Source organism: Salvelinus sp. IW2-2015, linkage group LG8 (genome assembly GCF_002910315.2).
Source record: "Salvelinus sp. IW2-2015 linkage group LG8, ASM291031v2, whole genome shotgun sequence".
NCBI lineage: Eukaryota > Metazoa > Chordata > Actinopteri > Salmoniformes > Salmonidae > Salvelinus > Salvelinus sp. IW2-2015.
The window spans coordinates 13,397,138-13,413,866 of NC_036848.1; the positions used below are offsets into that span (position 1 = coordinate 13,397,138).

At 43.9% G+C, this 16,729-nt stretch overlaps 1 protein-coding gene across 1 annotated transcript in view; it reads right to left on the reverse strand.

Moving 5' to 3' along the window:
- LOC111967166 (phosphatidylinositol 3,4,5-trisphosphate 5-phosphatase 2B-like) overlaps window positions 1–16,729 on the reverse strand; it is a 38,925-nt gene that overhangs the window by 18,281 nt on the left and 3,915 nt on the right. Inside the window, exons 2-15 of the mRNA XM_070445018.1 lie at window positions 15,906–15,969; window positions 9,470–9,609; window positions 9,331–9,354; window positions 8,101–8,278; window positions 7,344–7,533; window positions 6,805–6,902; window positions 6,156–6,263; window positions 5,821–5,904; window positions 4,104–4,221; window positions 3,821–3,917; window positions 3,470–3,608; window positions 3,215–3,314; window positions 2,570–2,658; window positions 2,027–2,108 (exon numbers count right to left, since the gene is read on the reverse strand). Of these exons, the coding sequence (XP_070301119.1) occupies window positions 2,027–2,108; window positions 2,570–2,658; window positions 3,215–3,314; window positions 3,470–3,608; window positions 3,821–3,917; window positions 4,104–4,221; window positions 5,821–5,904; window positions 6,156–6,263; window positions 6,805–6,902; window positions 7,344–7,533; window positions 8,101–8,278; window positions 9,331–9,354; window positions 9,470–9,609; window positions 15,906–15,969 (1,511 nt within the window). The remainder of the gene's footprint in view (window positions 1–2,026; window positions 2,109–2,569; window positions 2,659–3,214; window positions 3,315–3,469; window positions 3,609–3,820; window positions 3,918–4,103; window positions 4,222–5,820; window positions 5,905–6,155; window positions 6,264–6,804; window positions 6,903–7,343; window positions 7,534–8,100; window positions 8,279–9,330; window positions 9,355–9,469; window positions 9,610–15,905; window positions 15,970–16,729) is intronic.

A 16,729-nucleotide genomic window follows, 5' to 3' on the forward strand; every position in this document is an offset into this window, starting at 1 on the left:
GCAGAGAGTGATAGAGGAGTCTTGGAGCATAATCTATTAGAACATGCTCTGTAAGTCATATATGACAGGGTCGTGATGAATCATCAAACCTTCTGTAGTTATTTGATGACAGGATCTGTAGATGATCAATTATGACTGGGCTGTAGCATTAGGACCAGGGCTGTGATGCATTACCTCTATTCTGGTATCATTATGACAAGCAGTCGTATTCATGTATGACAGGGTCTGCTATTCATTAATGAAGTCGTATATATTGATGTCTGTATCATTAGTGACTGTGTCTTCTGTACATTAAATGACTTCCCATTACTGCTGTATCATCTATGAACAGTCATGTATCATTATGTACGGTGCTGTAGTCATTATGACAAGGAGTCTGTATCGATTATGACTTCTGTCAATGCAAGTATATTACAGGTCTGTATGCATTATGTGACGTCTGTATCATATATGACTGGTCTGTATCAACTTGATAACAGCAGGCGTGTATATCATGAAGTATACGGTCGATAGCTTAAGTGACATGGTCTGTATCATTTGAGAGTGAACATATGAAGGCTGTATATCATTATTGGATCTGTCAGTACACGGCTGTAGTATCAATATATGACAGGTCTGTATCATATGACAGGGTCTGTATCAATCTATGACAGGTCTGCTATCATGTATACATGGAGATGTAATCATTATACTGGGGCTGTATCATTAATGGAGCAGGTCTGTATCATTTATGACAAGGTCTGGTATCATTATGACAGTCTTATCAGTTATAACACGGTGCTGTAATCATTATGACGAGGTCGTGTATCATTATGACCAGGTGCACGTATCATTTATGGACGGCTTGGTATAATCATTTCCAGTCGCCTATCGTTTGACAGTCGGTCCGTATCATATATGACAGGTCCTGTAATCATTCATGACACGTCTGTACCATGTAATCGACAGGTCTGTACCTAGTGTATGAACAGGTCTCGATATCATTTTGAATGACCGGGACTGTATCATTCTATACAGGTCCGTATTGCAGTTATGACAGGTCTGTATCATGTATGACAGGTTCTGTATCATGTCATGACAGCTCGTAGATAGACACGTCTGTATCATGATATGACAGGTCTCGTATCATTATGACAGGCAAGGACTGGCCACCCCTCATAGCCTGGTTCCTCTCTAGGTTTCTTCCTAGGTTTTGGCCTTTCTAGGGAGTTTTTCCTAGCCACCGTGCTTCTACACCTGCATTGCTTGCTGTTTGGGGTTTTAGGCTGGGTGTCTGTACAGCACTTCGAGATATTAGCTGATGTACGAAGGGCTATATAAAATAAACTTGATTTGATAATGATACAGACCAGTCATAATGATACAGACCTGTCATAATGATACTACAGCTCTGTTATAATGATACAGACCTGTCATAATGATACAGGCCTGTCATAATGATACCGACCTGTCATAATGATACAGACCAGTCATAATGATACCGACCTGCCATAATGATACCGACCTGTCATAATGATACCGACCTGTCATAATGATACCGACCTGTCATAATGATACCGACCTGTCCGTTATCATTATGCTGTTAAGTGTACCATCAAATGAGCATTCTTATGTTACTGATGATGACTTCAGTACTCTATCTTGTTTGACATTATCATCAAAACCTGTGGCATAGACTAAACGAACCATCCTTTAATGGCTGTGATGGTGTATGGTGAGTATACTGTGTTTGCTGATGGAAGTCAAAAGCATGGCCCTGGAGTCAGAGCCGCGGTGAGGAAATGACTGTTCGTCTGAGGACCACAGACCAGAGGACGTAGGAGTTGCCAATCATACCTTAACAGGGCCTCTCACATTTTACAGGAAAACAATGAAAGAAATGGCCACGAAATGTCTCATTTTGGAATGCCACAGGAAATAATACTATGATTTCCAATTTGCTGTGTCTAAATGCTAAACCACAATGCTGTTATGTCTGAGGATAATGTTATGAACCTAAAAAAAGATGTCCTCAACTTAAACCCACCATAGGAGTTGCAGGTGATATGTGTCTCTGAGTAGGACTTCCACAGAATCCGGTCACACCATGACGGCACATTGACACGCACCTGTTGACACAGAACAGAGTAATGACTATATGTAAAGTCTGTTTGTGTTAGATGTGGGGTATGTGAAAATAGAATTGATTCAAAATTGAATTATACAACGAAGGGAACCCTGCACTCCAATCCTACCAGCCATTTCAGCCTGTGAGGTATTATTAGCCCCGGGACCCCTGTGACCCCCATAAAAACCGATTGGGTTACACATAAAGGAAGTCCGGTAGGGAGCTATATGTCTCTGTTTAGTCTATTTAGGGGTGTATGGTACAGTTGTTGCAATAGCAAAGCTTCCCAAGCTAGCATTATGAAATGTCCTTCTTTGTTGACAGCTTCACAAGGCTCACAAGTAATGCTTTGGGTGGATTACTCATCACTTTCGGATTGAATGTCATTCAGACAACAGCATGAAGTGGGACATGATGTAGCTTTGAGAGGTGTCAGAGAGTGTCACAGGGAGGTAGACTCACGCCAGAGGTCTTGTACTTCTGCCACAGGTAGCTGTCCCTGGACCCCCTCTCGTACCGATAGGTGGGCGGAAACACAATCTTCTCTTCCTCTTAAACCAGGACAAAGAGAGAGAAATGGACAGAGATATAGGAGAGAGAGAGAGAGAGAGAGAGAGAGATAGGAGAGATACCACAGTGTGCCATCACAGCGGCAAGATTTGTGACCTGTTACCACAAGAAAAGGGCAACCAGTGAAGAACAAACACCATTGWAAACACAACCTATGTTTATTTATCTTCCCTTTTGTACTTTAACTATTTGCACATAGTYTGACATTTGACATTTGAATTGTCTTTATTCTTTTGAAACTTTTTTGAGTGTAATGTTTACTGTTCATTTTGCATTGTTTATTTCACTTGTGTTTATTATCTACTTCACTTGCTTTGGCAATGTAAACATATGTTTCCCATGRCAATAAAGCCCTTKAATTGAAATTGAAGTGGAGAGAGAGAGAGAGATAAGAGAGCGAGGGGGTAGATTCTGAGACAAAAGCAATGAAGAGGAGAATTGACGGAGCAGAATCAATAACACAGCTATTTTCACCCACACATAAACAAACAGTTTGACATCAACTGGGAGGACGAGGAGCTCTAGGATGCTACTCACTGAAATTGAGAAAGGCCTTTCTCTTGTGTCGTTCTTGTGTTAGCTGATCAGCACACATGAGCTCATCAAACTCCCGCTTGGACACATGTTTCAGAATGTCCTGTAAAACGGGAACAGCCATGAGAGGAACACAGATTCAGTGTAAGAGAAAGCAAGGCAAGGCTCTGGGTCGATGGAGATTCTCGTTGTCCGGGTTACACTACATGTGATCTATTTTCTGGGGGCACAATGAAAGAGGAGACGGGTTTGTCTAACCTGTACATCCAGGTCCAGTCTGTAGTTGAGGTCTCCACACCAGAAGAGATGTGTGAAGCGCAGGCTCACGTCAAAGGCACTGAGCTGCCGGTCACCCAGGGACAACAGCCTGAGGATGTCGGCAAAGTTCTGGTTCCTCCTGACAGGACCACAAGCACAGGGACATTTAGGGACACACATAGATATGCTGGGAGCATACAGTAGAAACATTCACACACTGTACAGCCCTGGCATGTCACACCGTACACATCAATCTGATGACATCTGTGTTGGACAGCCAAATGTTCTACCAGTCAACCAACACCCAAATGATGTACCAAACAGCTGGACATAGGAAATGGTTGTGCATACCTGACTACTTTCTCACTGCCAGAGGTCAGATGGCAGTTAACAAACCCAAAATAGGTACTGTTGAAGAGGAAGGAGACCCCAACAGCACCCTTATTTCCTAGAAACACATCAATTTTAAAGGTTAAACTGAGCAATTAAAAACACATTTCATTCCTCTTAATCATGCTCTGATGTCTTTGGAAGTTGGCCACCGTGTGGTTTTCTGAGAGGAGGAGGAGGAGGAGGGTGTGGTGTTATGGGTAGCCGACCCATAAACGACCCAAGTAGAGGCCTGGCATCATACCCAGTGTGTTCCCCAGGCCAGTCTTCACACTGGCTGTGTTCACATGGCTGATGCGACTCTCGTGCTCTGGCTTCACAAACACTGCCAGCCTCATGTTCCACAGGGACTGTACTGCCACCTGCAGGACACATCACCACAGTACACTATAACAGAGCAATTTTATTTTTCCTTTAGGCAAGTCAGTTATGAACAAATTCTTATTTACAATGACGGCCTAGGAACAGTGGTTTAACTGTCRTTAACAGGGGCAGAACGACAGATTTTAACCTTACCTTTACKTCAGGGATTCAATCTAGCAGCCTTTCGATTACTGTCCCAATGCTCTAACATCTAGGCTACCTGCCGCCCCAATCAAGACATAGGCATAGACATATGTCTACAGTACTGCTGTGTAAACAAGACTAAWGTAATAATAACATATACTGTGTCTTGATTTTTCATGAAAGTATCGTAATCACAGACATTTGTTTTTAGACGTTTTCTTGTCAAACTCCYGTAAGAATCTGGAAAATGAATGAGAACTCAACGTCAACATGTTATTTTGTTATTTTATAGACATACAGTTTATACACCCTGTTTTATGTACCTCTTGTCGACAACGTGCACATACAGTGAGCATGGGCAATCAGTACTTGACTTGGAACAGGAGCTCACCGGAGCTGAGTACCGGCACCACAAATGTTCTACTGCTTGAGCTCCTGTTCCTCTTGTAGAARGTTAGCTCAAATGTATTGTGCAGCTTCTGCACCTAAATATAAACAGCACCCAAAATSAGTACAGGCACCTATTTCAGTCCAAGTCAAGCACCATGTACAGTAAATTAACACCAATCATTATTTCAGGATGAATGGGTGAAAGCAAACATACATCAAACAAATATCCCATAAGGCAGGGTTCCCCAATTTGGCCCACGGTGGTTTTAATTGGCCCACGGGTGGTTTTATTTGGCCCACGGGTGGTTTTATTTGGCCCACGGGTGGTTTTATTTGGCCCACGGTGGTTTTATTTGGCCCACGGGTGGTTTTATTTGGCCCACGGGTGGTTTTATTTGGCCCACGGTGGTTTATTTGGCCCACGGGGGATTTATTTGGCCCCCAGAAGTTTTCTAAGCATAGAAAACAGTACCATTTTTAAAATAATTTTTATTTTCATTGTTGGACATAAAAGACTGGAAAAACACCAGGAAATCAGCTCCAAGTGATTTTTATTTAAGAAATCTATTTCCAAGTATTCCCACCCAAGTTATCGTACACTAATGTCGGCATGGTTTGAAATGATTATGTTTAGTTCCAACAGTATATCTGTTCTGGGCTTTGTAGTCAATATTGCAGTCTACCAAATTATTAGTAAAATGTTCCCGGCCCCCGACCCATCCACTCAAGAAAAGAAAAGGCCGTGGGCTGAATCTAAGTTGTTAATCTCCCGTCACTAAAGGTGAGCAGAGGACATCTACAGAATTCAGGAGCTGCTGAAAGCTGAGAGAAAGGGAAAAACAGTAGAGAGAGAAGAGAGAGAGAGAGAGAGAGAGATGAGAGAGAGAAGAGAGAGAGAGGAGAGAGAGATCAGAGAGAGAGAAAACTGAGATAGATGCGATAAATGGAGTCTCAAAGAGAGGAAAGTGAATGCTCCCTGTTGTACTCTTATGTGACGTGTAGTGTGTAGGGTAGGCCTTCATGTGCTTGGTCCCTCCTTCTCCCCTGAGAGTTCTCCTGGGTACCCAGGGAGTAGATTCAGAGGCATGCAGAGCTGTGTGACTCATTCTGGGTTCGACCCACGACACAACACGCTCACCCAGCCGATCCTGCAGACGCGAGGGGGAGGAGCACCTGAACACACAGGCATTAAGAATCATTCGTGCGGCGGCCTAACATAGACCAACATCTAGTGCTCATGTTTTCCAATATGTTAAGTATGTCTCCTCCAGTGGTAATAACCCTGTAATAACTTAGCTAGCCGTAGCCTAGCGCTACGCAGTGATAGTATTGATGTCAGACAGTAATAGTGGATCGACATTGCTCTAGGACAGTGAGGTGCCATAGTTGTCTTAGTTACCCTCATGTTCCAGCTGCCCACAAGCGAAGTGACGTTCAGGCGTTCACTGCAACGGAGAGGCCTGGTCTTCATCAGCTGTAGCAGCTGGTCAGAACGCCTTCGCCGTTTCTGGAGGGAAGAGAGAGTCTGTCTCATCAAGTATATAAAAACTACATGGAAATCCAATGGATCAGAAACACATACAAATCAGAGGGGCAAAGTACATGAGGGATGGCTAGGAATAGATGCCTCTCCCCCCCCCCCCCCCCCCGACTGTAGATCTTCGAGAGATGTTTCAATTTTTCAAACAGCTTTTTCCTGCCAATCTAGAGTCAGTAATCCCTAATGCTTAAAGAATGTGAGTCTATTCAATACATTGCTGCTTTTTCTGAAGTTCCAACAACTTACAGCAGGCATGCCAGCAAGCTACTCTAACTCGATCTGGTAGCCTGACACTGCGCTCTTCGGCAGAACTAGTTATGAGATCGGGAGATTGGAACCTATCTAGTCTACGCTAAAGAGGCCAACCTTCATAAAATTGCTAGTGGCTAGTAGTTTACAGAGGAACCAACAACAACAAAACACATTTAAAGTTAATATTTTTTGGACAGGCAAATTTAAGGGGGCCCTGCCATACAGGAGGGGGGGGGGATGGTAGAACTTTATGTACCCTTGCACTCTCAAACATGAGCTCCCGTGGTGTTGTGATGACTGTCCCACGGACCATGCGCAGCTTGCTGGCTTCTGGAACTTGAGCTAGCGCAAGAACTGAAAAAAATAGGTGAAGCAATTTAAGATCACTGAACTTGATCAAACTAGTGCAAGATAACATTAGATGTCGTTGCGTTCTCTTACTCCGTTCATGATGAGACCGTCTCCACTCCATAATGACCCGGCCTTCCTGTCAAACAGCAGCGACTCCTTGTGTCCCACATCCATATGAACTTCTGTCTGCCATATACGCCAACATTTAATCTAGACACACACACCACACAGACAGAAGCCACAACAGATCACCTGATCCACAGAAGCGCACCACACACACACACAGATGATGGAAAATAGGAATCACTGTACACTCAAAGATGTCAACAATATGACTAATCAGCTGCGTCAAACCCCCGTAAACAGTATTGAAGTGGCCCTTGTTTGCTCTCTCTCACCCTGAACAGGAGTGGACAGGTAAGGGCCTGGAATGGTCTTGGCTACAGGGACTGGGGCAGGGACAGGGGCTGGAGCAGGGGCTGGAGCTGGAGCAGGGCAGGAGCCTGGAGCTGGAGCTGGAGCAGGGGCGGAGCTGAGCAGGGCTGGAGCTGGGCAAGAGCGGCTCAGAGTCGGAGGGCAGGACTGCACAGCCAAGGTTGTGATTGGTCACAGCATCTTGAAGAGCTTTCAGCACCTGCACAGTCAAGAGCAATAGAGAGTGTCAGACTGTTAGACCAAACCTGTTTCCTTTCCTGGACCGCCAACTGAATTTTCCTCTGCCCCGAGACCCATGAAGTACCTCCCATGTCATTTTTACCAGTCGTGAGTTTCTCAAGTACACTCTATTGATAAGCCAAGTTAACACCAGGGCTCCTAGTACCCTGGTTGGGAACCACTGGTCGTGACCATGAAACTAAGACTGATATGTACTGGGGGGGGGGTAATGGTGTTGAGTATGGGGTACTACCTCTTCCAGGAGAGAGCAGGCCTGACAGGAACAGGTATGTTATATATGCAGGCTGTCCACTCCATGTCTGGACCTCTATACCCATGTTCCTGAAAGCGGGTCATTAATATCAGTGAGAAGCTGTCGTGCTATGTGGAATACAGATGGACATACACTAATTGTTGCAAAGCATTAGGAACACCTTCCTAATATTGAGTTGCACCCCCCTTTGCCCTCAGAACAGCCTCAATTCGTCAGGGCGATGGACCTCTACAAGGTGTTGAAAGCGTTCCACAGGATGCTGGCCCATGTTACTTCCACACAGTGTGTCAAGTTGGTGGATTCCTTTGGGTGTGAACTGTTCTTGATACACAGGGAACTGTTGCGTGTTGAAACACCAGCAGTGTTGCAGTTCATGACCACAAACCGTGGCGCCTCGGCACCAACACCATCACCATTAAGGCATTCAATCTTTTGTCTTTCCCATTCTCCTCTGAATGGCACACATACACAATCCATAACTCAATTGGCTCAAGCTTAACACACTCTTTAACCGTCTCTCCTTCATTACACGTGCCTTGAGTGGATTAACAAGTAACAATCAATAAAAAGTCACAGGTTTCACCTGGATTCACCTGGTCAGTCTATGTCAGGGAAAGAGCAGGTGTACCTAATGTTTTGTACACTCAGTGTTTTTTATATTGTACCGCCATGAAGGAACAATAGAGCATATTTCAATTGGTGCAACTAGAGGGCGAAAACAAAAGGATTTCCATATTTTTTTGGTCTTTCTTAGTTTGCAGGCCCCTGTGAACCATAGTAGAGTAGACAGATGGGTGTTACAGAGAAGGTATAACTGACAGGCAGGACAGACAGGACAGGACAGACAGGACAGACAGGGTAGGGACAGACATGGAAAGATTAGACGGCAGGACAGACATATAAGGACAGACAAGGTAGGACAGACAGGACAGGACAAGAAGACAGACAGGCTAGGACAGACAGGAACAGGTCAAACAGGAGATTAATCCAACAGAAGGGTGTACCTTGCTGCGGAGGTATAAAGGCAAGATGGGCGATGGTCAAACCTTTGGCTCAGCCGTCTCCAACTGGGACATATCAGTCAATCTACACTGTGGATCAGAGAATCCGTTTCTTTTCTCCTTCATGATAACCAACAAAGCCATCACATCCCAAACACCAAATGACGCAGATCACTTTAATGTAATAGCGGTAATAACACGGTGAAACCCACCTGTTGCCCTGGCATGCGGTCCCAGGCGTTTTGGGTGAATGGCGTAGGCCTGTTGCTCCTCTACGTAGACCCTCGACATCCAGAGGCAGCTCACTGCGCAGATACTCACTGAGCAGCCCTAACCACCTCACCTGCCATGCTGTGGAACCAGGGACCACAAAACACCACTCAAGCAAGTTGAAGAGAGATGCACGATAAAGTGCTAAAGTACTTTCATCTCTAAATCCCCAGACCAATATGCCACATTTTGTACATCTATAATACCTGGTTGTGTGATGGGGACTTTCTACCTGGATGTGTTGAGCTCCTGTAGCCTGTGGAGGAAGAGGAGGTGTGGGACGGGGTCACTGGGAGTCCAGCGGCGGGAGCAACTGACTGAGACTGGGAATGGGCTGGGACTCCACACCAGCCCTGGCTTCTCATCATCACCCTGAGCTCTCATCCCAGGCTCCATGTCCCTCCACAGGGTACAGCAGAGGGGTAACCAGACCCTTATGGGGGTGTTGGTACCCCAACCACCAGGTCCCCCAGTGTAACGGAAACCAGTTCACCTGCACCCCCTGAGAAGTCTGTGGGGAAACATACACACAAGACATACACTGAGTGTACAAAGCATTAGGAACACGTTCCTAATATGAGTTTCGCCCCTTTCCCTCAGAACAGCCTCAATTCGTCAGGGCATGGACTCTACAAGGTGTTGAAAGCGTTCCACAGGGATGCTGGCCCATGTTGACTCCAATGCTTCTCACAGTTGTGTCAAGTTGGATGGATGTCCTTTGGGTGGTGGACCATTCTTGATACACACTGGAAACTGTTGAGCGTGAAAGCCCCAGCAGCATTGCAGTTCTTGACACAAACAGATGCCTCACAAATCCTCAACTGACAGCTTCAATAAATAGTACCCACAAAACACCAGTCTCAACGTCAACAGTGAAGAGGCGACTCCGGGATGTTGACCTTCTAGGCAGAGTTCCTCTGTCCAGTGTCTGTATTCTTTTTCCCATCTTAATATTTCTTCTTTATATTGGCCAGTCTGAGATATGGCTTTTTCTTTGCAACTATGCCTAGAAGCTGCCAGTTGAGGACTTGTGAGGCGTCTGTTTCTCAAACTAAACACTCTAATGTACTTGTCCTCTTGCGCAGTTGTACACCGGGGCCTCCCACTCCTCTTTCTATTCTGGTTAGAGCCAGTTTGCACTGTTCTGTGAAGGGAGTAGTACACAGCATTGTACAAGATCTTCAGTTTCTTGGCAATTTCTCCATGGAAAAGCCTTCATTTCTCAGAACAAGAAAAGATTGACGAGTTTCAGAACAGCAGAGGGGTGACCAGACCCTTATGGGGGTGCTTTGTTTCTGGCCATTTTGAGCCTGTAATCGAACAGACAAATGCTGATGCTCCAGATACTCAACTAGTCTAAAGAAGGCCAGTTGTAATGCTTCTTTAATCAGAGCAACTGTCACGATCGTCTATGGGTGAATGAGTGYACCAAGGCGCAGCGTGAAAGAAAGCCATCTTCTTTTKATGAAGAAAAAACAAACACTTATAKACGAACAACAAACAAACGATCGTGAAGCTAAAACGAACTAAGTGCACACATGCAACATAGAACATAGACAATTACCCACAAAACCCCAATGCCTATGACTGCCTTAAATATGGCTCTCAATCAGAGACAATGAACCACAGCTGCCTCTAATTGAGAACCAATCTAGGCAGCCATAGACATAACTAGACAACTACACTAGACACTACAAACACACATACATTCCCCATGTCACACCCTGACCTAACTAAAAAACATAAAGAAAACAAAGAATACTAAGGCCAGGGCGTGACAGCAACAGTTTTCAGCTGTGKTAACATACTTGCAAAAGTGTCTTCTAATGATCAATTAGCCTTTTAAAATGATAAACTTGGATTAGCTAACACAATGTGGCATTGGAATACAGGAGTGATAGTTGCTGATAATGGCCCTCTGTACGCCTATGTAGATATTCCATAAAACAATCTGTTGTTTCCAGCTACAATAGTCATTTACAACATTAACAATGTCTACACTGTATTTCTGATCAATTTTATGTTATTTTAACTGACAAAAAATGTGGTTTTCTTTCAAAAACAAGGACATATTTAAGCATTAAGGCCCGAGGGGGTGTGGTATATAGACAATATACCACGACTAAGGGCTGTTCTTAAGCACGACGCAACGCAGAGTGCCTGGACACAGCCCTTAGCCGTGGTACGTTGGTCATCTATCACAAACCCCCGAGGTGCCTTATTGCTATTATAAACTGTTTACCAATGTAATTATAACACTAAAAATAAGTGTTTTGTCATACCTGTGGTATACGGTCTGATATACCACGGCTGTCAGCCAATCAGCATTCAGGGCTCGAACCACCCAGTTTATAAATATATATATATATAGAACCTACACAACACAGGTGATCATCATGTACTTAAATTGTTCGTAAAAGCTCCTAAAGCTTGGAAGACTGTCTCAAATATGCAGTGCATCTGTTCAGAGTCAGCATATGTTGTTCTAACATWATCCACAAAAGAAAAATGGCTGTGGGTGTTTTGAATGTGACTGCATGTCTCCAGAGCTCCTCGTGTCTGGAAGCCAAATGCCCTGGATATACTCAGAAGGGACAATTGGAATAGAGGTGCTACTCTCCTAGATCCTGGAGGTGCCAAACAGAAGCCATGGCCCCTCACCTCTGTTTGAATGGCCAGTACAAGAACCACATCAAACACACACCGTCCAGCGGGCTGCAGAAACCCCTACTATCCCCACAGGCCAGGAGATGATGTCACAACCAACCACCCACGTCCTGGTAACTGCCAYGGTTGGCTGCCATGAGTCACAGTGTTCCAGCAGTTTACTAGCCGACCTCTGTGTCCTGAGCCAGTCTACCGTACACACCCGCTGCCCGATATAAACAACACTCCAACAGACAGACGCCTCAGACATGMACAGTAAACACGGAGGGGGAAACACACGTTCACCAGCCATAGACAAACACATTAAGGTGCCAGTCAAAGACACAAAGAGTGTTTACACTAAATGCACTCATAATACCCACAATGCTGCGGGCACAGACCTATTAGATGTCACGGACAAACTCAGACACAGAGCCCACGGGGCACTCACRGCAACACCGCAAAACAGAAAAAACACGTTCATGTACATCTTCATTTTAGAAATGTTTGTTTTCCTCGTGTGGTTTGATTTTTTGGTGGGGGGCAGACATTACCTGCCCCAGCTGCCAGGGACTTCAAATGATTGATGCATTTTTTCGAGGAGCTCTTGAAAAGTGATTATAAAGTAAATAAGGACAGAATGACACAAGGAGACAAAAATGGCCTCTCTTTTTGCTCAAAATATCCCTCTCMTTAAAATAACTCTCTCAGAAAAACAAAGAGGCAACCCCCGTAATCCCTACGTGGTAATGGTTTCAAAGCCAACGAGACAATCTGCTTATTGGAGATTTTAGTGACTTCAGGGGAAAACAAATGAAGCTGCGATACAGTATGTGGACGAAAGCGCTGATCTGAAAATAAAGTATTTGAGCTGCTGTCTTTGGACTTGTGCACCTAGTCACGGTGAAGGAATGTACAGGCTGCCTGTAACGTTTTCGTTTTTGTGTGTTTTGGTCCTGATAATAATTAGAACCAGACACTGCTGCTCTTGAATTGAGTCGTCCCCAATAGTTACTGTGTCTAATACACACACATATAACCGCCACACACAAACCAATCCCAGCCACCCCTATCCTCTGCCCGGCTAACCCTCAACACACACATCCCTGTCCATGACACACACACAGACACACTCAAAGCACAAACAGACCCAAACCCCTTTGGAGCACTGGTCAATGACCCAGTGCCAGGGTAGCGTAGGAATCTGTGACACACACACACACACACACACACACACACCATTTCTCCTCTGTGCAGCTGAGGTCATGCTCGGAGCATGTGGCAACATGGCAGAAAGAGATGCCGTTCAAACAACAAGGTCTGTAGCAGAATGAGCCCAGTATGTGAACACAAGATGCTTCCTGTTTCCATTCAAACAGACAACACAACTCTGTTGTCGTAGAGRAACGATAACAACTACAGTATTGTACTACACATTCTTTCTCAATAGTGGTTGCTACAAGAGGATACTGTTGCGCTTGTACATGTAGGCTACAGTATATTCGCTTATTTACCAGGCACGTGCACAGATAAGGGTCTACCTGTGCCCAAGAACTTGCGCKTTTACCCTCCCACTCGCCAAGTGAGTTTTGTCCTTGTCTTGCTTCTTGCTAGCTTGATGATAGTTGTTTGTGCCCTTATGGTACTATACATAATTAAACCATTTATATATACAGTCTCAGTCAAAGGTTTGGACACTCCTACTCATTCAAGGGTTTTTCTTTAATTTGACTATTTTCTACATTGTAGAATAATAGTGAAGACATCAAAACTATGAACAGTTGATGTTGAGATGAGTCTGTTACTTGAACTCTGTGAAGCATTTATTTGGGCTGCAATTTCTGAGGCTGGTAACTCTAATGAACTTATCCTCTGCAGCAGAGGTAACTCTGGGTCTTCCTTTCCTGTGGCGGTCCTCGTGAGAGCCAGTTTCATCATATTGCTTGATGGTTTTTGTGACTACACTTTTCCGGTTTGACTGACCTTCATGTCTTAAAGTAATGATGGACTGTTGTTTCTCTTTGCTTATTTGAGCTGTTCTTGCCATCATATGTACTTGGTCTTTTACCAAATAGGGCTATCTTCTGTATACRACCCCTACRTTGTCACAAGACAACTGATTGGCTCAAACGCATTAAGGAAAGAAATTCCACAAATTAACTTTTAACAAGAACACCTGTTAATTGAAATGCATTCCAGSTGACTACCGCGTGCAGCTGGTTGAGAGAATGCCAAGAGTGTGCAAAGCTGTCAAGGCAWAGGGTGGCTACTTTGACAAATCTCAAATATAAAATATACTTTGATTTGTTTAACACTTTTTTGGTTACTACATGATTCCATAAGTGTTATTTCATAGTTTTGATGTCTTCACTATGATTCTACAATGTAGGACCAAGTTTGGGACATCCTGATCTAGAGAGTTTCCCAACCCTGGTCCTCCAGTACCCCCAACAGTACACCTTTTTCATTATAGCCCTGGACAAACACACCTCATTCAACTCATTGAGGGCTTGATGATTAGTTTACAAGTTGAATCAGGTGTGCTTGTCCAGGGTTACAATAAAAAATMGATAATTTCGTTAGCATTTTGGCACGTTTTTTTTGTTTTTGTTATTTCATAAAACAACATTCATGCCTCCCGAGTGGCGCAGTGGTCTAAGGCACTGCATCGCAGTGCTAGCTGTGCAACTAGAGATTCTGGGTTCGAGTCCAGGCTCTGTTGCAGCCTGCCACGACCGGGAGACCAATGGGGTGGCGGACAATTGGCCCAGCGTCGTCCAAGTTAGGGGAGGGTTTGGCCAGCAGGGATGTCCTTGTCCGATTGCGCACTAGCGACTCCTGTGGCGGGCCGGGCACAGTGCATGCTGATKCGGTTGCCAGGTGTGCYGTGTTTCCTCCGACACATTGYTGCGGCTGGATTCCGGGTTYAGTGGGCATTGTGTCAAGAAGCAGTGCGCTTGGTTGGGTTGTGTTTCGGAGGACGCACGGCTCTCAACCTTCACCTCTCCCGAGTCCGTGCGGGAGTTGCAACGATGAGACAAAACTGTAACTACCAATTGGATACCATGAAATTTGGGAGAAAAAGGACCAAAAAAAATGTTTTTATAAATAAATACAAACACAAATAAAAAATAAAACAACATTCATAAAGCAAACATTATCACACAGCAAATACTTCAAAAGTGTGAGCATTTGTTGCAGAACAGCGATTGTTTATGAATATTGACCCCAAAACAATATTTTGAGGGAGTTAGCCATCAGTGATGGATTTAACAAGCCACTGACAGAGTTGACAACGATACTCAAAACATTTTCAATACAAACATTTCTAAAACATGGAAAATTATTKATTTGAAAATCCCCAATAAAAACATTACCATTTTATCAGATCATTCAACATAAATAAATCTGACGGAGTTGACAACTCATCAAGTCATATACACAGCAGCAATTTCATTTTTCCTCAGTTGCTTTATGATTCTAAAACCTTATTAAATCTAACATATTTGAACCAAAATTCATATTATATCTTGATCTATCAGGCAGATGGAGAGAGAGGCAGATCAGACAGTTTATGGTTGTGACCATGGTTATTTCAATATTGTTTGTTTAAATCTATCAAAAGGAGAGAACTTTACAGACCATGAGCAGTCTTGTGGCACTACAATGAGGGGTCCTTATGGTATAGCTGCCCCTGCTTATTCCTGATTCATTTAGGATTTTAGACATATTGACCAAATCTCCGGACACATCGTTTAGGAATCTGAGTTTTGAGAGGAATGTTCTTTAAAGTCCCAGAGGGTTATTGCAAGAAACTACATAAGATAATTGTTCAGTTAATATCTATTATTATTGCCAGTTTTTAGAATTCTAAACACTTTTTTGAAGGGTTTAAAATTGGGATCCTTTGCTCCAGACAAAGGCATTTCCAGGCATACTGTAGAGCTGACATGGAAATGAATAATATAGAAAGTATTTAGAAAATTCCCAAAACAGATCTTTTCCCTTATAAAATTKTCCTAAAATATTTTTTAAGCTCAAATATATATATTTTTTTGTAACTATAAAAACAAAGTTTCCCTGTCGGACAAGGATTGCCCCGARTTTCAATGTGAGTGGGGTATGGAAACTCGAACATGAACTTTAATGATGGTCACTCACCTGAACAGCTAATAGGCCATCTACATCAGGAAGAATACGATAAGTGTGAACGTGCCGTTGGAACCTGAAAAGGGGAAAATAACATTTATAAAGGTACTATGAACTCCAAGACATCACTACAGCACTATACCACTGCCGTGGGACAGAAATAAACAGCAAAACACGCTTTAAAGTAGGAAGAGCAGATGTGCTGCCCTTGTTAAAAAATACTGCAACTTTATAAACAACACGCCAATTTGTTGATGGTGTGACTCATTTAAGTGGTTATTTTAGCAACTTCACAGTCCACTGCGGTAGCATGAGACTACATGACTACCCACACACCTACTGTTTTTACACACCACTGTTTACACAAGCTACAGCTACACAAACCGTCATGAGGGGTGTCACTCGCCTGAAACACATGTGGGCTTCATGTTCCATAATAATCACTTGGTAGTAAAATCATACCACTAGTCTTTGTCAAGTATCCAATGGATAGCTAACTTTTATCTCTACTCCCTCGCACGACCTTGAGACACAGTACAGTAAATGCCTGTAACTCCCCCTCTGTTAATAGCCCTCTGTTGAAAGCCTTCTGTTGAAAGCCCCTTGTTGACTTGTTGAAAGCCCTCTGTTGAAAGCCCCTTGTTGAAAGCCTTCTGTTGAAAGCATTCTGTTGAAAGCCTTCTGTTGAAAGCCCCTTGTTGACTTGTTGAAAGCCCTCTGTTGAAAGCCTTCTGTTGAAAGCCCTGCCCATTGTTTTGAAAGCCCCTTGTTGAAGCCCTCTCGTTGAAAAGCCCTCTGTTGAAAGCCCCTCTTGTTGAAAGCCCCTCTGTTGAAAG